Source organism: Phoca vitulina, unplaced genomic scaffold (genome assembly GCF_004348235.1).
Source record: "Phoca vitulina isolate PV1807 unplaced genomic scaffold, GSC_HSeal_1.0 scaffold6, whole genome shotgun sequence".
Lineage (NCBI taxonomy): Eukaryota > Metazoa > Chordata > Mammalia > Carnivora > Phocidae > Phoca > Phoca vitulina.
In genome coordinates, this window is record NW_022589709.1 from 23,987,649 (window position 1) to 24,007,963 (window position 20,315).

General features: G+C 36.2%; 1 protein-coding gene across 9 annotated transcripts in view; it reads right to left on the bottom strand.

Moving 5' to 3' along the window:
* The window catches only part of FER (FER tyrosine kinase), a 439,678-nt gene that overhangs the window by 267,185 nt on the left and 152,178 nt on the right, over positions 1 to 20,315 (bottom strand). For all 9 annotated transcript variants that reach the window (XR_004299354.1, XR_004299353.1, XM_032403878.1 and 6 more), the window contains one exon: positions 640 to 732. Coding sequence is in view for 7 of the 9 variants with exons in the window: in XM_032403878.1 (XP_032259769.1) it covers positions 640 to 732 (93 nt within the window). In the remaining 2 variants the exon portion in view is untranslated. The remainder of the gene's footprint in view (positions 1 to 639; positions 733 to 20,315) is intronic.

A 20,315-nucleotide genomic window follows, 5' to 3' on the forward strand; every position in this document is an offset into this window, starting at 1 on the left:
GTAGTGAATATTGTTGTTTTGACCATCATTCATTATCATTCTAAAGCTCTGTTGTGCATGAGGGATAGCTAGGAAAAAAAGTTTGTTAATTTAGTCTTAAAGGTAATGAAGTAAGAAAAATACTTTAAAATTTTACTATATAAAGGGAAAAAGAATATACTTTATCTTGCGTGGCTATAGCTGCTGTTACCAGGGATTTGTAATATTTTGTGCAGCACCGTGACATGCCAAACCCAAATTTCAAATAGACTTCAATTTAATAATTAAAATGTTCTCAAAAATATGAACACACATATAAACTGATACATTTTAAAAATACATATACAATAGTCCCTATTATAAAAATATGTTTCACTGGAAAAAACTTTGTCTATGCTCTTCTTCTAATATAAAGCCTCAAAATAACTAAAATGTTTCCTATAATTATTTATATGTAGTACAGAAAGTCCAGAATACAAGTTTATTTCTTTCCTCCCTATATCAGTGTTACATGGAATTTACTATATACATGTATGAACAGATTCATATGCATATAAAAATTATATTATGTATTTAGTTTTCTATTTGTAAGGACAAATTTACATATGATATTCATTGTTTATCAGAAACAAGCTAGAACAAAGAGTTCATCCTACTTACTGTTGAAGAGCCCAGTGCCGATTTTGGAGACCTAATTATTCCAGCAATTGAATGACGAATAGACTCAAATTTGGATAGCCTCTCCTTTCTTTCCTGGAGAGATTAAGAAAGAAGCTTTCAGCAATAGTAAACTAGTTTATACACAGTTATTCTGGGTATTTAGGTATTTATGCACAGCTAATCACATATTGCAACTAAATAAAATGCAACCTTCCTGACATTAAAGATGACAAATAATCAGATGCATATAAACTCTATAGTATTTTGGTCTCTTAATAAATGTCTTGATTTTGGGGAAAAATAAGAAAGAAATAAAAATTCATAAGATGAGAGAAAAGAAGAAATGCAAATGAAATTCATGGGAAACCAAGTATTAACATGCAGGAGAAAAAAAAAAAAAGACACAAGCTATAAGGAACCACTCTAACATAGATTTCAGATAGCACTGTAGTTGTGAGGGATTTTCAAGGAAAAAATAATAGGGAAAAATCAGGAGAACTATACTGAACACATTTTTTTAAATAGTGAATTCCACTTAAGTAGCTAGGAAACTTCCCAAAGATTCACATGATCATGATGACAATGATGACAACAACGCCACCAGAGGAAGACCACAAAAAAAGTAAAATAAGGGGGTGGTGGTAGAACTCCACTAAGGAAAGTCAATCCAGATTGCCACTTGCTTTAGGATGTACATTTCCAAGTATCATATATCACAATTGAAGGAAACTTTTCCTTAAAATTTCATATCTTTAAATCCATTTAACAAATGCAAATGAAGGGCTAGGTAAGAGGGTAGAAACCAAGAGCAAGTAGAACAAAAATGAGACCTAGAATGTAATAAAGAAGGACGCGTGGGGATTTGTAATGGAAGCACTGGTCAATTTTCCAATAATGACTACATTTCAACTGTTCATCAGCAGCAGACAAAAGAATTCGAGATTCTATTGCCATGTGCTATATTTCCATATGTCTTCTCACAGTAGTGATGCTCAATTTTACTTATCAGTAGAAAATAGGTAAAGCAGGCCACATCATTTGTTTCCTTTGTCTCTGATATGTAGGGTATGTGTCTCTATTCAGTAAATGCAGACATTTTTAGCCATCTGCTCTCTGAAAAACACTGTAGTTTCAGAAATTCAACTTCTGTCTCTCCAATTGCCTACTCCCACTTTATCTACTTTTCATTCTAATGGTTGCAGTAGTAATATTCTTATCATTCTACAAACATATGCACATTAATAATTTAAAGTAATCTTATAATCACCTAACAAATGACCTCAACTTCTTTTTCATCATCATCACTTACATTACTAACTTGCTTATGATTCCATCCAACACTATCTATACCTCATTTTGGTCATTTATAAAATGCAAAAATTAATACAACCTTCTTCAGAGCACACTTACAAGTTACTGCACATGATTAAAAATTAACATGTTAAAAGCATGTACATATTTAATAAAACTTATTTTAAAAATAAATCTTTACTGTAGTACAAATGGTCATCACTTTAGGAATGTGAGCATTACATTCCATAGGCTTAATCCTAGCTGTAGCTTCACTTTACTTTCTAGTAAAAAATCCCTGTACTGAGTCACAAGAAGCACTGAAGGAAAAACAGCCTTGAAGTACTGAAAGAATATGGTGACCTCTCTTTAATGCATGTCCATCTTCAACTTTGGCATTTTGGGTTTTTTAAAAATCTAATTTGGCGGGGGGGGGGGCGGGAGGTGCTGGGTGGCTCTGTCCATTAAGCATCTGTCTTCAGCTCAGGTCATGATCCCAGGGTCCTGGCATTGAGCCCCATGTCGGGCTCCCTGCTCAGTGGGGAGCCTGCTTCTCCCACTCCCTCCGCTCCTCTCTCTCAATAAATAATCTTTAAAAAAAATAAAAATCTAAATCTGGTTCTTGAGAAGTCTCCTAAAAAGAAATGTTTGGGAAGGTAAAACCCAATAAAAGGTATAGCCAGAATATGGAGAACAGAAGAGTGGGGAGTAAGGCATACACAGCAGTTGTATATTATATTATAAAATATATTATAATGGTAACACATGTATATACAGCCATATATTTATATACAGTATACTTATAGTATGTAAGATATTTACACATATTTATATTATTTATAGTTATAATATATATAGTAAAATATGTTTTTATATAATAACAAAATTATATATAGCACACATATACCAGAAAGCACTGCAGTGGCTACAGTTTTCTACTTCCCAGCCCAATGTACCCACTTCTTCCCCTGGAGAACTTCTCCCTGACTCTGAGTGGCCGTGGAGGTGGCAGTGACATTAGTAGAAGCAGTGATACGACTGCAGATCTTGCTGCTGCTACTACTGACAGGAAGATGAGATGAAAGTGCTAACTTCACCTGTTTGGCAACGAACGCTTCACAAGGGAGCACCAAGCACCTCTGCTGCGAATTTATGCTTCTCCTCTGAGTTAATGCTCTTAAAATACTGGAGAGAGTATGGAGCCAATTTGTAAGAGTACCATGAGAACTGAAAAGCACTGAGAGGTTATGCAGAAAAGTAGAAAAATCAGGGGAGAGTTTTACGTATTAGAAAGTGTTTTATTTGTATCTGACTTAATAATATGCACTGAAATGACAACAGTAATTTTCTTCAAGCTACATTTTGGGCATCAAACCTTATGACAGGAAAGAGAACCATTTCCCCCAAAACCTTTTGATAATATCAAAAAAGATACCATCTTCTTAAGAAACCAACACTAGATAAGCCTAATGGGCAGGTCCGGGTGTGGGGTAGAGAAGACTTCAAAAAGTGCTTCCTTTATATTAAGTGATGAAGCATAATAATCTGTGTGTTTGAGGGGATGCAATTAGTAAAAAAAGTACCCTTTCATTTAAAGTACTCTTTAAATAGGCTGATCTAAAAAATGTATTATCACAAACACTAAGTAGACCTTAAGTTTCATAAAGGAATAATCAAATACAAATAAAGTTTATTAAAAAATTTTGACCAGTGTCAGCTCCATTGGTGCCAGATTTCCACAAATCGAACATGAAACTCACTTGCTAAAGCTGGTCTATGTAGCATTATATACCAGCTTTAAATTATGGTCTCATAATACCTCAGACTGTGCTGAATTCACCGACAGGTTGACTTTTATATCAGTGAATTAAATAGCTACTTTTAGAAATTAAAATTTAAAAAGCTTCATTTTAATTACCATGGATACAACAACTAATCCTGCCTGTAGGGCAGCTAAGGCTGGTGATGACAGTGCTCATTTTACCCCCCTCAAGTAATGACAAGGTAAAGATCTTTCTCCAGATAACAAACACAGGGATTAGTGTGGGCAACAGGATGGCCCCTCACAGTGGAGGGACTTGGAGGCCAGAGAAGGGGAGAAAGGAGGGATGATGTTATGAAATAATAGTCTGATGAGATGCCCAGAAAAACGTTGTTAAGTGTAGCTATAAATCTATCTTGAAAGAAAAGTTCTAGATGCACTATCACTTTCACATCTCATTCAAGAATAGCTTTTCATTTTCATTACTTTAAAATTAACTAAAGGGTAGGGGCGCCTGGGTGGCTCAGTTGGTTAAGCGTCCGACTCTTGGTTTCAGCTCAGGTCATGATCTCAGGATGGTGGGACCCAGCCCCGTGTTGGGCTCCGTGCTCAGCGGGGAGTCTACTTGATGATTCTCTCCCTCTTCCCCCTCCCCCTACTCTCTCTCTCTCAAAAAATAATCTTTAAAATAAAAAATAAAATTGACTGAAGGGTCTCACAATTTCTGTCTCTGTCCCTCTATCTCTCTTTCCATAAATATATATATGGAGATGTTTCATAATATATATGAAACTGCTTCATAGTAATTAAAAGTTTTCTTATTATCAATTTATAAAAAAGAACTCTAAGAAATAATACCTAAACTACTTACAGTTCAAGTAAAACCATACCTATCAGGCTTTTTAATTACTCTTCACTAAAATTCCCAAATTGCAGTAAAAGAGACTATCAGGTCACCTCTACCCTCTGCTCACTGAAGCACAGGCAAATATATAAAAGGCAGGAATCAAAGCTTTGCTGACTGGACTAAGTGACAAAAATCAGCAGCTCTTCCAAATGACAGCATAACTAGATAGCGGAGTAAGTTACTTTAACCAAAAAGCACATAATGGTTCTCAGAGCAAGGCTCTTAAAGGAGGCACTAAGGTAGAAAAAATAAGGTTCTTGATGTCAGAAGGCATAACGAGAATGATTCTGAGCAAATTACTTCACTAGCTTGGCTCTCAGTTTCTCTATCAGTACACAGAAAGACACCAGACTAGACAAAACCTTCATCTCAAAATTTCTGTAACCATCGTCCAGCTCCCCAGTCATTTCATTGCACTGATCACTGGCAAAACTCCCACAGAAGAGTTCCATGTAGCAGGCTGGTCACCAGAGTTACTTCCATTTGAGTGTTCAGTCACATTTTGCCTGAGGTGTCCTCAGAACTTGACCTCCAATGGAAAGGCGAACTACAGTGAAAGGTGTTACTGGGACACTTTTTACGCTAATAATAAGTCATTAAAACAGTAACCAAATATTATTTCTCACAGACTTTGGTAAGTAATCCCAATCTAATAACATTCTTAGAAGGAACAATGAAAGTTATGATTTGGCCCTGTGGGAACAGTCAGATACATATTCAGATCAGGAGGCAATAAGGATCAAGGAAAAGATAACAATATTCATGCTCAACCTCCAGGCTGAGTGCCAAATATCTTTGAGACTACTTATGCAAAGCAGCCATGAAATTTGGAGGGATTCTGTGAGAAATAACTAGAGGGAAATTATAACCTCAGAGAAGATTGTGTCCTGAAAAAATTCTAGTCTATTGATAAATGACTCCATAATGTAAATGAAATACTGCAAATATCAATATATCCTTCATAAAAGGAATGCATTTATAAATAAATAACTTAGTCTTTTGCAGATGTTGATTTGCTGGGGAGAATGAAGAATACACAGCTTTTATTCCCATCAGGATATAGAATTTAAGTACTGAAACAGTTTGTAAGTGATTTATTTTAGCAATTGGGTTCTGACTAAAGACAAATCATTTTAGAAGTATTCACTGCCTAGTAACCTAGTTTGTCATGCTGTTTTTCTTTGATGCTTGGATATTAAGAATATTTATTAAAAGAAAGACAGCCTGCTTGCTAAGTCAGCCATTTTCATATTCTGAAATAATGAAATTGGAAACCAAACATGCACAAAAAGAACATTTGAATGATTATTCAGATTTTGTCTTAAAATAACAATACTAAGAAAATTTACAGTACAACAGAATAGAGTTCACTGAAACCCAGGTTGTAAAATGTCATATTGTTCTTCTTGCTTTCTTGACTGTATATCTCTTAACTAAGATGATGTCTCTAGGGAAACAAGACCCAAGCAAGAGGCCATAATCAGCTCCTTTCCTATTCAAAATCTAAGTACAATTCATGTTCCATGGTGCTTTTCTCAAATGCATGAGCAAAATTACTATAGATATTCTTTTTGTAAGTTATCTAATAGTGCAAAATGCACACCAATCCGTTTCCTTACGAGCACCTCATTGACTCTACAATTTAAGTGCTGATAGGCTCTGCTCAGTAAACAGCTGTGTATCTCAGTTTTTTTAAAAAAAATTATATTATTCTGAGTTAAATTATCAAGACTCATCTAAACTGTGCCTTTATTTTTTTTAAAGATTTATTTATTTCAGAGAGAGGGAGAGGGAGGGAGAGAGAGTGGGGGGGGGGGCAGAGGGAGAGGGAGAGAGAATCTCAAGCAGGCTTCCTGTGAGCGTGGAGCCTGACATGGGGCTTGATCTCACGACACATGACCCATGATTTAAGCCGAAATCATGAGTCAGATGCTCAACCAACTAAGCCACCCACGTGCCCCTGAGAGATTCTGCCTTTAAAACAGCTATACATATACATAAAAAAACAATAATAAGACATGAAATTTATCTTATTTGCTTAAACTAGTAACTTATAAGACAAAGAATGCATTATAATGAGAGCAGCAGCATTATTTCATTAGAGGTCCCTATGTCTAATAATGGAGGCACTTTGCCAACTCCAGCCACACCCTCACAAACTCCAAGCTCACCACTCTATTTAACAACTTATTTTGATCAGGTCAAAATAACCCTTTTGTCACTTCCTGAATAAGCTGCTCATGTCTTTCCAATAGCAGCTTCCTTACCTCTCTTCTCTCTCCTACCTCTGCCTCCCCTTTTCCTTTCTTTTCTCCTCCTTCTCTCCCCTTACTGTAATAAACTTATAAATATTAGCCATCATTATGTTAGTCTTACTAATACTGATAAAACATCTTTTGGCTATTGTGAATAGTACTGCTATAACCACAGACACATATGTACTTGAGTACCTGTTGTCAACTCTTTTGGGGATACATGTAAGAGTGGAACTGCTCGGTCATATGGTAATTCTGGGTTTAGCTTTTTGAGGGACAGTCAAACTATTTTCCACAGTAGCTGAGCCATTTTACATTCCCACCAGCCATGTATGAGGCTTCCAATTTCTGCACATCCTTGTTGAAACTTGTTACTTTCCACTTTTCTGATTATAGTTATCCTAGTGGGTGTGAAGTATTCCTTGCCTTCATTTTTAAAGGATTTTTTCCCCCCACTGGATATAGAATTCAAAGTTGTTTTTCTTTTTCTTTTTTTTCTCTTTCAGCACTTTGTCTTGTGGTCTCTAGTGTTTCTGGTGTGAAGTCAGCTATAATTCATATCATTATTCCCCTATACATAATAAATATTTTTCCATGATTACTTTTATAATAAACAAGGATATAAGCAAATGTAATTTTATTTTAATTATCCTGCTTGAAGTTTGTTAAATTTCATGGACTTGTGGGTTGAAAGTGTTAGAAAACACTCAACCATTGTCCCTTCAGATATGTTTTCTACTCCCATCTTTCTCTCCTCCCCTCCTTAGATTCTAATTACATGTATGTTTGTCCATTTGAGATCACCCTGTGATATCAAATACTTGGTTTTTCTTTTCCCTTTTTGTTTCCTTTTGGATACTTTCTATCAACCTATAATCACATCTCACTGATCTACTACTAACAATTCCATTTAATGAATTCCTTAGTTTTGATATTATACTTTTCATTCCAGAATTTCCATTTTTTATGCATCCATATCACTGCTGAAATACCCCATCTTTCATACCCATTGTAATCTTTTCCACTAGATCCCTTAGCATTTTTGTAATAGCTGTATTAAAGACATTGATAATTCTAATAACTAGGTCACCTGTGTCTATTTTCTTAGCTGTAAGTCACATTTCTTATTTCTCCATTTCTCTTTTGAGTGTGTCATATATTTTTGATTGTGTGCCAAATGGTTTGTATAAAAGAACAGCAGACTCTGAAACTCCTTTTTCTGTCAGGCTGCTAGGTGGGACTATAGGTAATAAGCTGGGTCTGATCTTTGCTGCAGCTTTAGTGATTCAAAGTTCACCACCAGCTTCAACATTGAGAGCTAAATCAGGAATTTTCCTTCAGCTAAGAATGGAATCTGAGCCCTGGCAAGATTCCAGTATCCTGCCTAAGCTTCAAAGTCAATCCACCAGCTTCAGGAGATCTCTCCAAGCTTTGCAGCCTCTTTGGGGGAGGGGAGGAGGTGTGCTAGGGAGTTCTCTCTGCTTTCCATTCACACCCACTACTTTATGCATCTAAGAAGATAACTTCCATCCCTTATGTATGGTCTTTTGTGACTTTCCATATCCAAACTGGATACAGAAATTCATTTGCATTTTTATTGACAAGTAACCTGCCAGTCATTATTTTATTGATCTTTAGTCACAAACCAAGAAAATACAAAGACACAATTTAAGGGTCTTCAGTAGGACAAAAGAAAAAACCATTAATTTATCAAAAGTTACAGACTTGTATTTGACTACCATATTCTAAGGCAGTCAATTACCACAAAAGGCCTTCAGAGTTCAAGCCTATATCCCTCAGAAGATCATTTAAAGGGTTAAACTCCAAATATCTAAAAAGGCTTCATTCTTATTATTTTGGTTTGATTTGGTTTTCTTTTGTTGATTGCTTTTGAGGGATAGGGAAGATGAGTTTTACTAGTTTTGTATTTGGGGCAGAGGACCTTAGAAGGATACTATAAAGTCTACTATGTACATACTTCAGTTTTGTATGAACTATGTTTTAAGTTTCCAACTTCATCTAAAAACTTCTCTGAATGGTTTGACTTTTTAGTATTCTCATAGTGCACATGCATCAATAATCCTGCTATCTGTTCAGAGTTCCTTTTGTTACTAAAACTAGTAACTGGGAATGTTTGGAGTTTCAAGGCCTCAGGCAAGATTTTACTTATTAGAATGGAATCAGAAACTGTGGGACCTAAAAGAATATCTTGAAACTTAATTTTAAAAATAAAAAAAGATTTTAAAGACAGGAATGTGGTGCTTATAATATTGCACTACTATTATCAGCAAATAAAATCCGACTAGGAGACCTGTGTTAGGAAGAAGTCAGTCAGGTTCTAAGCATTGGTCTCACCCTCACCCTTCCGAGAGAAGCTGCCATACTATGGGACTACTGGTACTGGTTGCCTGAGAATAAAGTCAATTCAACAGAGGGTAGAGCTGAGAAATGATGACAGACAAATTCTTGATGACATGGTTTAAATCTCTGGACAGATCTAGTTACGTGAGTAAATAAACTCGCTTATGTACTTTATCTCTACTGCCTTGGTTGACTGTTACATGGAACTAATATAGCAGAGTTTCCTAGACTATCCACTAGTAATTGAAGATTTCCAATAAGCAATTATAAAACTCACAATTTTCACTAACAAAATAATACATTTACATGAGTTTGTTCTGGACGCATATTTACTTTTAACAGGAAAACAATTCTAATATTGAAATACATTAATATAAACAGAAAACTTCTTTGTAAGAGAACACATATTGTGTTATGTCGTATTATGTTGTGATAATTACTTTTACTTATTCCTATCAATTTAACAGTTTTGGGGTGCCTGGGTGGCTCAATTGGTTAGGCAGCCAACTCTTGATTTCCGCTTAGGTCAAGATCTCAGAGTCCTGGGACTGAGCCCCATGTCTGGCTCCCCATTCAGCAGGAGTCTGCTCCCTCTCCTCTTGCTCTTCCCCCTGTGCATGCTCTCTCTCTCTCAAATAAATAAATAAATCTTTAAATACAAAACAAAACAGTTTCAGCACATGACATACAAAATAATTGCTCAATATGTTTGGAAAAACCCTAGTTTGGATGATTAACAGATGTTATACCACAAAAGGTTCAGCAGTCCCATAGATTTTAGAACTGTCCTATTAATTAAATTTAAGAGGTTTCTTTTTTTTTTAAAAGACTTTATTTATTTGACAGAGAGAGCAAGCACAAGCAGGGGGAGCAGCAGGGCAGAGGGAGAGGTAGAAGTAGGCTCCCTGCAGAGCAGGGATCCTGATGCAGGGCTCAATCCCAGGACCCCAGGATCATGACCTGAGCTGAAGGCAGACACTTAACAACTGAGCCACCCAGGTGCCCCAAGCAGGTTTCTTAAATGCGGTATGTTTCAGAGCCTTAATAACACACATTAGTACATGTACTTTTTTGGAGGGGAGAAATTATTCTGCAAGATTCACTTAAGAAATGGTACAAAACTTCCATTCTGTGTGGGCTTAGAAGGGGAAACATTCTCTTCTACTTTACATCAGTCATGGTTTCTTCTTGGATATTATCATCACATGTAACAGCTCCAAATTAATTAAAGCTCCTCTCTTTGTGGTCACAATCTCTTACCCCATCAGTTTGCTTTCAACCAGTACCACTATAATTATTTTCAACTTCACTGGACTCTAAGGCTTTGAGTCTCCTCATTTCACCTAATTGATCACCTTCTCTTTTCTTCTCTTCTCTCTTTATCTAACAGATGCCATAATATATCATTCCAATGATGTTCTTGCCAATATTCTGAACTCCCTTGCTATCCTACCTCTTAGTTGCACCCATGTAGCAAACCCCAACCCTGGATACTTGGATAGATCCAACTATCTGCTCTCTCTGAGCATACACTCAAGCAATTCATCACTGCTGGAGAGAATCACATGATTCTTAACTTCAAATGGGCCCCAAATATCTGACAATACTTCTACATTTCTCTGGCCAACTCACTTTGTACTGTCCCAATTACTGTCAACCATTTCAAACATTTCCCACTTTTCTTGTGCCCTTTCATCTTGCCCTTTCAAACCTAAAAACCTATTACTTCTCTTCCCTTCTAATTTGTTTCTCCATTTGGAAATATGTAGCTGTCTCCCATCTAATGGTGACCTCTCTACTAGTACTTTGTATCGCATCCCTTCCTGCTCGCCCAAGAACCTTAAACCATATTACAAGTACTTAATAGATCTCTCTTTGAAAACTTGTTTTTCCTATACCATCAACTTTTATACATGTTTAAGTTGCTCTTATAGGGAAAAACAGGAGAAGTAGTAAGAGAGAAAGGATGGAGAAGGATAGGGAGGGAGGAATGAAGAGAGGAAGGACCTCTCCCTTCACCACATATCTTCCTCCTGCTCCTGCTTATTCTCTGAAAACAAAATTCCTAAAAGAATTATCTATGCTTCCTGTCTCCACTTTCCTCTCCTCCTACTCATTACTCAATCTGCTCCCATTTGGCTTTCATCTCATCACTCAAGCAAAGCAGATGTTTTTAATTAACCAACAAACTCCATTTTACTAATCCAATAGAGACATTTCTTACTTATTGTACTTGACCTCTTGGGAGAATTCCCCTCTATTGACCATATACTCCTACATGAAACATTTATTGCCCTGACCCACTCTCCCCCAACAGGCATAACATGGTCATGTGCTTCTAAGATCCACTGGCTCAGGTCTCCTCTTTCCTCACTCTATCTTTCCTCCCTGGGTAACATTTTACATGTTCCAACTTCAGTTACCACCTAAGCCAAGCCCACTCAGAATTTAAATCCCCAAATCAGACTTTACCATTGAGTTATAAACATGTACATATCAAAACATCCATGTGACTTCTCTACTACAGAAAAAGTCAACATATTTCATACTGAACTCCTAACTCCCAAACAGCCCTTTTTTGGGAGTTTCTCATTTCAGTGAATGGTACTAATCATCCTGTTATACAAACCAAGTATCTGGAAGCCCAAACTCACACTCACAATGTATATTCCAAGAGGTCAGAGGGCTTTATCAGTTTTTTATTCAAATTATCCAAACATTAAATAAATGCTACAAATTTTTTAAGATTTATTTAATTTAGAAAGAGAAAGAGAGAGCACAAGTGGGGCGGGGATGGGAGCAGCCAGAAGGAGAGGAGAGAAAGAATCTCAAGCAGACTCCCCACCGAGTGTGGAGCCTGACTTGGGGCTCAATCCCATGACCATGAGATCACAACATGAGCCGATATCAAGAGTCAGACGCTTAACCAACAGAACCGCCCAGGCACCCCAAATAAGTGCTACATATTAATGACATATTGAAGCAATAGACAGTAGCTATCAGACATCATGTAATAAATAAATAAAAGGGTACATATATTTGAACTACTCTTTTGTACTAAAGAATCTCAAAGGACTCTTATGAAACAAACAAAACTGACAGACTCAAATTTAACCAGTCATTCCAATTACACATAACATTCTAACTCATATTGACTTTAGGAAATCTGCAGTTACCTTTATTTAAATCTGGGAAACCCTCAAAAATAACAGAAGAGTATCTTGGGAGTTAAAATATTTTTTCCTCTAGCATTTTTCAAAAAGATTGATTCTTGAAATAGGAGAGCTAGCCTGACAAAGGACTGAAGATAGTGAAGAACAATTATGGTTTCTTTAAAAGTTATACTTTGTAAGATATGTAGGTCATGTGAGCATAGAGAAATTTAATCAAGACATGCATAAGAATATATACTCCCTCTAGCCATTTATCAATGATTTTGATTAAATAGTTCAAAATTTTGGTACAAAGAGCACTTAGCTTATTAAAAACATGTTCAGGAATGGCATAATATGTATCCAGAAATAAAAATGTATTATTTAATCAAAATTTGCCAATTAAAGTTAAATACTATTTCCAGGACTTAACCTTTTATCAATATGAATGCTAGAAATCTCAAGACCAGGTCTCTATCCTTCTATAATAGGCTCCAATCTGCTTAAGTTAATAAAGCACCCACTGGATGTACTGGTATATTCAGAAGTTCATTAACTATTTCATCAATAGGCAATAAGTAGTGTAGAGTTGACAAAAATGAACAGCTTACTTAACTACTGGCCTAGAGCAGTCAGGCATAACTCCAAATATCAGACTTGAAATCAAGAATATCTTTGATCAGTGACAGCATTAAACCACAATTTTTCATCTGAAAATTAAAAATGGGTATTCACCACATTTTCACAAAATTATTAAAGGTACAACAATGGCCATTATTATTTAAAATGGTATTTTTATAAGAATCATTACATTGAAGAAAAAGTTTAAAGACTGATAATTTGAACATTCACCAAATCCCTTTGCTCCTACTGAATTCCCCAGCAATTTCATAACTAGCCTTGGCCATCCCTGTCCTTACAGAAAAGAATACTGCAATCTGTATCTATTGGAAGTGCTCATAGAAAAAATAACAAATCTCATTTTCACCCATCAGCTTGAGGCAAAGGTTCTATATAGCTCTGACTACAGAGCTCACTAAACCTCTAAATAAGGCCTCTCTAGAAAGGTTTCCTGTGGCTAACTCATTTAGAGCAGCAAAAGCTTGTGAAGATTCTAATAAAGTGTCTGAGAAGTTATGAATGGTACTTAAATTTTTATTCCTGACGAGTTTTCCACCCCACAACATTCTTTTTGGTTCTGATTATATATTTTCTGACTCAAGATGTAATTAAAGTAAAAAACTGATTTGTTGAATTAGAAGGGGCAGCACCGAATATGGAGAGGCTCTATTTTATTAAAGGCCAGAGGGAGTATATATTCTTGTACATGTCTTGATTAAATTTCCCTACGCTCACATGATCTACATATCTTATACAGTATAACTTTTAAAGGAACCATAATTGTTCTTCACGATCTTCAGTCCTTTGTCAGGCTAGCTCTATTTCAAGATCTATACTGTAAATATTCTCTCCTTGCCAAACATTATGAGCAGCTGCAATGTGTTTTATCTGAGATTCAGAAAAGGTTAGGGAGAAGAAACTTTCCTGTAAAGGAGGAGAAAAGCTGCTACAAATATTTGTAACGTCTTGTCGTAATCAGATGGATTCACAATTTCTAGGATGGGTAAGAAAAAGAGAAAGTTGCTCAGAGCCAATCTAGGCCTATTTAACACCAGCTGCTATGCCCAAAAGTCCACAGCAAGCTCAGCAGATATTTTTTTTAATATCCAAGGGAATTTGAATAAAATTCTACAGGGGTAGGGCAATTGATTCTAATATATATTTTCATGGCTTTAGACCCTGCAAAAATTCTTCCAAAGCCCCAAAATACCATTTAGCCATAATCAACCAGAGCTTTTCAGAAGTCAAAATTCATTCCTCAGGGAGCATTTTAAACCTCCTTAACTCCTGATAAACTCACAATTAGCATTTAAAATGCAAAGAATGTAAGAACTTTATTGCTAACTGATGTGATGCTGAAAGAAGAGGCATTACTTTTTCTAACTTTCAGTGTAAGGAAAAAATATCAATGATTTCCTTAGCCTTAGTCTGTCATTGAAATTATAAACTGTATTATTTTTGCATTATTTGTATTTTTTCTAACCAGAACACCTTTGCATAGCTATACTTTATTCCAAGTAAAATCCTGATCTTTTATTACTACTACTCAAACTGTAGTAAAATATCTACATAATTCACTGACAGAGATATGATATTTCCATTTGAAATAATACCAAGAGAAACAACAATTCAGTAAAGGATGAATCTTAATTAAACAATAATCCTAGACAAAGAATAAAGAAAAAAGGTCATCTCACCAAAAAAAAAAAAAAATTTTTAAAGAAAGGAATCTGTAATTTCCTTCTCATTAAGAAACTAAACAAAACAAAAACAAACATACACCAGATGCAATATAAAAGCATTATCAAAAAGCACTCTAGCCTACTTCTTCTGCTTCATCTGATAAAATAAAGCAGCTAACTGAGGAAAATTATATGAGAACAACACACAATCAGGGCATACTCTGTCAGTGGGTGAAAGGCCAGCACCTCCAATGATCAATCTCAACACTGGCATAGTAGTCCAACTAAATTAGTCTTTATTTTTCACACAGTTCTAAAATCGAAATAATTCAGCAATTGAAATAATCTCCTGAATTAAGGACAGTCAAGACAAGCCCTTTCAGACTGAAAAATTATTACGGCAAATACAATCTTTTACTAACTCCACAGGCTGTGAACTTTTCTCATTAGCAACAATTTTCCCTCAAAACTTTATCCTTTTTCTAAGCACCTGTTCCATCACCATCTTTATTCCCTACTAATGGCCTCACCTCTCCACACAGAAAATAGAAATGATCAGGTGAGAATTCCTTGGACTTTCTGTTCCTTCCTCATCCTCCCACTGACAAATGTAACCCCCACCCCACCTGCCTGGGTGAGGGGCCTCCATCCTCCAGACAATGTTCTCTGGCCCACTCTGCTCTTTTCCTATTGGGGGAAAGAACTGGGGTCTACCAGGGAGTCCTCACTCTTCCGGAGGCTACCCCTGCTTTTTACTGGTTCTTTGCCTCCCATACTATTAAAAAAAAAGTCAAACTAAACTTAAAATCTTATTTAACTCTCTCTACCCATTGATCATTATTCTAACTTTCCCTTCCCTCCAAAATTTAGCTACCTCAAAGTGCTACTAGAGAAAAAGTAAAAAACAATTATATAACCATGTCAGCTTATTCCTTATTATCCACTTGCTTCTCACCTCACTGGCTCCACCTACATCCCCCATATAACCTCAACATCACTAAACTTTTTAGGTACTTTATTTGGCTTTTTCCCCAGAACATTTTCCTGTTGGCTCCTTCCCTCTTTTCCCAACCTTCAGTGACATCACTGTCTCTTGGTTTTTCTCCTATCTATCTAACTGCTCTACCTCATTCTCTTTAACAACATCCTCTTTCATTGCCTGCCTCTTAAATGCTGATGACTCAATATTCCTATCCTTGGCCCTCTCTCTTCTTTCTCCCTATGTGAACATATTTATCTCCATCACTTCAATTACCATCTACTTGATGATCATTCCCAAAAGCTACATCTCAGAGCCAGACCTCCAACTAGGACTCATCATCCTTCCCCACATCTAGTCTACTTCTATTCCTATGATCCTTACTTTTTTTTTAAATTTTATTTTATTATGTTATGTTAATCACCATACATTACATCATTAGTTTTTGATGTAGTGTTCCATGGTTCATTGTTTGCGTATAACACCCAGTGCTCCATTCAATACGTGCCCTTTTTAATACCCATCACCAGGCTAACCCATTCCCACCTCCCTCCCCTCTAGAACCCTCAGTTTGTTTCTCAGAGTCCATAGTCTCTCATGGTTAGTCTCCCCCTCCGATTCCCCCCCTTCATTTTTCCCTTCCTACTAGCTTCTTCTTCTTTTTTTTTTTCTTAACATATAATGTATTATTTGTTTCAGAGGTACAGGTCTGTGATTCAACAGTCTTACACAATTCACAGCACTCACCATAGCACATACCCTCCCCAGTGTCTATCACCCAGCCACCCCATCCCTCCCACCCCGCACCACCCCAGCAACCCTCAGTTTGCTTCCTGAGATTAAGAATTCCTCATATCAGTGAGATCATATGATACTTGTCTTTCTCTGATTGACTTATTTCGTTTAGCATAATACCCTCTAGTTCCATCCATGTCGCTGCAAATGGCAAGATTTCGGGGTTTTTTTTGATGGCTGCATAATATTCCATTGTACATATATACCACATCTTCTTTATCCATTCATCTATTGATGGATATCTTGGCGCTTTCCATAGTTTGGCCATTGTGGACATTGCTGCTATAAACATTGGGGTGCACATACCCCTTTGGCCTATGATTCTTACTTTTGTAAGCAGTACAAATACAAAATTCCCAATGCAGAAATCTGAAGGTCAGTCTTAATATTTCTTCTCCCTCATATCCATATCCACTCAGTCACCAAAGATTTGTATTGTAAAGTAACTCTAAAACCATTCCCCTATTTTGGTACCCCCTGGCATGACTAGCTCAGGCATCAGCAATCCCCCTGGATTGCTCTTTGCCACTGTGCCCTACATAGCCCCCACAGAGCTCTTTGTAGAAAGGTAAACAAGATCCTTTTACTCTGTTGCTTAACATCTTTGAATGGCTCCCCCATTGAGTTCACCAAAAAAATCCCAATTCACACACAAAGGTTTTTCCATAATATAGCCCCTACATACTTAATTCAATCCCCTCTCTCACCATTTTACCTTCCATGCCTATAATCTAGTCATATATATAAATACTGAAGATTTAGAATGCACAATATTTTCACTTTCCTGATCAATATATGATGCTTCTTCCCTTTGCTGAAATACTATTTCACTTTCTTTTTTTTTTTTTTTTTTTTGTCATAGTGGTTGGAGGTGTGTGGCTGGACACCTCTTACCCACCTTTAAGACCCAAAGCAGACACCCAAAATCCTACCCTGAGATCAGGCACTCTAAATCTAGAGCACCCTTCTTATGTACTCTGATACACCTAGCATTTACTCTTACAGAACTCATCACACTCTCGTTATAATTATCTCTTAGCTTGTCTTTCACTAAACTGTGAGCTCCTTCAGGGTAGGACTTTATCTCATTTGGCTTTGTATACAAAACTAAGACAGTACAGATGGCATACTGCAGTTTCTAAAGTGGCCACAACAATATTTCCATCACACATGTTCTTACAATAGACTCTGACACTCCTACCATTGAGAAGTGGGGGCTGTGTTCCCTACACTTGGATTTGGGCAGTCATGTGACTGTGGTAGAAGTGACATTACATGACTTCCAAAGCTAGGTCATAAAAACAGCTTCCTCCTGGTTCTCTTGGGATACATTCTTAAACCCAGACACCCCAGCCATAAGGAAGCTCAAGCAATTCATGGACAGATGCCACAAAGAGATGAAAAGAGCTTCGCTGGGCTCCTAGCCACCGGCGTCCAAACTGCCAGTCATGTGGGTGAACCATATTGGAAGTAGATCCTAAGGCCTCTAGTCCAAATGTTCTGGTTGACAACACATGGAGCTGGATATGCCTTCTGCATGGAACTCTTCCCAAATGGAGATTCATGAGCAAATTAAACGATTATTATTATTTTAGGTGTCTCTAAGTTTTGTAGTGATCTGTTACACAGCAGTAGATAGCCAGAACAGTGCCTGTCTTATAGTACATAAACACACATGTACACACACATACAACACACATATACACAAAGTTTGGTGAATCAATGAATAAATTCCCCATAAGTTAGATTTGGTGGATACAGCAGAGAACAACTACCAAATACTCTAATTAGGATATTTTAATTATCTTAGCCTTTTTCATTATAAAAAATAAATCTAGAAAATAAAACAAAAAATATTCAGCTTAAGGTAAATACTCTGTAATTTGCAGCAAGCCTGAGATATGGAACTTTGCCAAATACTGCAGAAGGCCTCCATGTGATGTGTTCTGATCACAACCACCTATATGCCTTCCTCCAAAGAAACCACTATCATGAATTCTATAGTAATCACTTAACTACATTATTTTTAGTCTTATTTTTAGGCTCTGGTGTATATCCCTACACACTATAGTTTAGTTTTGATCATTCCAAAAATTTTTATTTAATCTATCTCTAAGCATCTTTTAATCTGTAAATTCCCTCTCCAGCCCTATATTTTCCTTATAATTTAGCTGTTTAAAAACCCAGCTACTTGACATCGTTTGCCACATCCTGGATTTTGATGATTTCATACCATGGGGCAGTCCAACACGTCCTCTGTCCTCTTTCCTACAAACTGGATGCTGGCATCAGAGACTAGGTCAGACTCAGAATCAGTACTTTTAGTGAGATCATGGTGGCATATATCAGGAGATTAAATAATATCTGGTTGTTTCTCTTTCTGTTATACCTGCAGCTATTGATGCTTAATGTCTAGATCCACTAATCACTAATTCATTGTGTATTGTAAAATATTGATATTCTTTCAAATCCTACCATTTCTTTTCCATTTATTAGTTGGAATATTTCCATAAAAAGATGCTTTCCCTCATCTATTATTTGATTAATCAGTAATAATTGCCTGGTAATATAGTTCATATAGAAAAGGCAAAATAAATGTTTAACTGTTTTACATGAATATATTTTTTATTTTTTTTAAGATTTTATTTATTTGAGAGACAGAGAGAGAGCAAGCCTGCATGAGTGGGGGAGGGGCAGAGGGAGAAGCAGACTCCCTGCTGAGCAGAGAGCCCAGATGTGGGGTTCGATTCCAGGACCCTGAGATCATGACCTGAGCCGAAGTCAGATGCTTAACCCACTGAGCCACCCAGGCGCCCCTATATGAATATATTTTTTAAATTTAGAGTCTTTGAAACAGAAATTATAAACAAATTAAGACAAATCTTAAATATAATCATTGGAAAATGAATAATGAATATTTAAATGGGAAAATAATGATGAGGGTGATGATGAAGAAGATAAAAATAATCAGAGTTAATACTTACTGTGTAACAAACTTTTTAAAAGACCTTTACATATATTAACTCATGTTATCCTCACAACAATATATGGGGTAGGTACTACTATTTTCTCTTTTCTACAGATGAGGACACTGAAGCACAGTTATTAAGTGGTCAAAGCAAGATACAGGCATGGATAATGGACCCTACAAGCATTTAAAGGTGGTCCACAAACCTACAGATATTCTCAAGTTCAATGATGTATTTCTATGGAATCTTACAGGATAATCTCCATTTAGCACCACGATATTTAGTTATGTGACAGTGAGAGATGATCCCATAAAAAACTTAGAAAGTGGATAATCAAGTTCTGAATCTACTTTAAACCTAGCTCTAGTTATCCATAACTCTTTTAAATTCTTTTCCTTGGCCATCTTCAATTTCCCATCTCTCTTTGGATGAGAAGTTTTAACTCAAATAGATATTTTAACTTTCTTCCCCTTAGCTTGTCCAAATTCCCAATATAAAATTCAATATACCTAAGTTCTTTTGCTGACTTATGAAAAGCCGTATTTTCTTTTTCTGACTTAAGAAAATTCCTATCCACTTTTCTGACTCGAAGTCATCCCATCTCTGGCTTCAATTAAAACTAGTATTTTATGGTATCTTAATGCACTGATATAAACTAATAACTATGTTATTGTTTCGCAAAAGTAACATGAGAAGTTGTCTCTAACATCTTTCATTGAAATAACATTTTCTAAATGTCTGACACTGAGATAGAAAGTTCTGGAGCTATTACATAGAGTAATAATCTCCATATCAGAACAAAGTATTTTAACTGGGTCTTTACAATTTAATGTAAACAGATACTTGTCCTACCATTTACTTACATTTACTTGTAAACATTATTCTTCAGAAGTTCTTTTATTT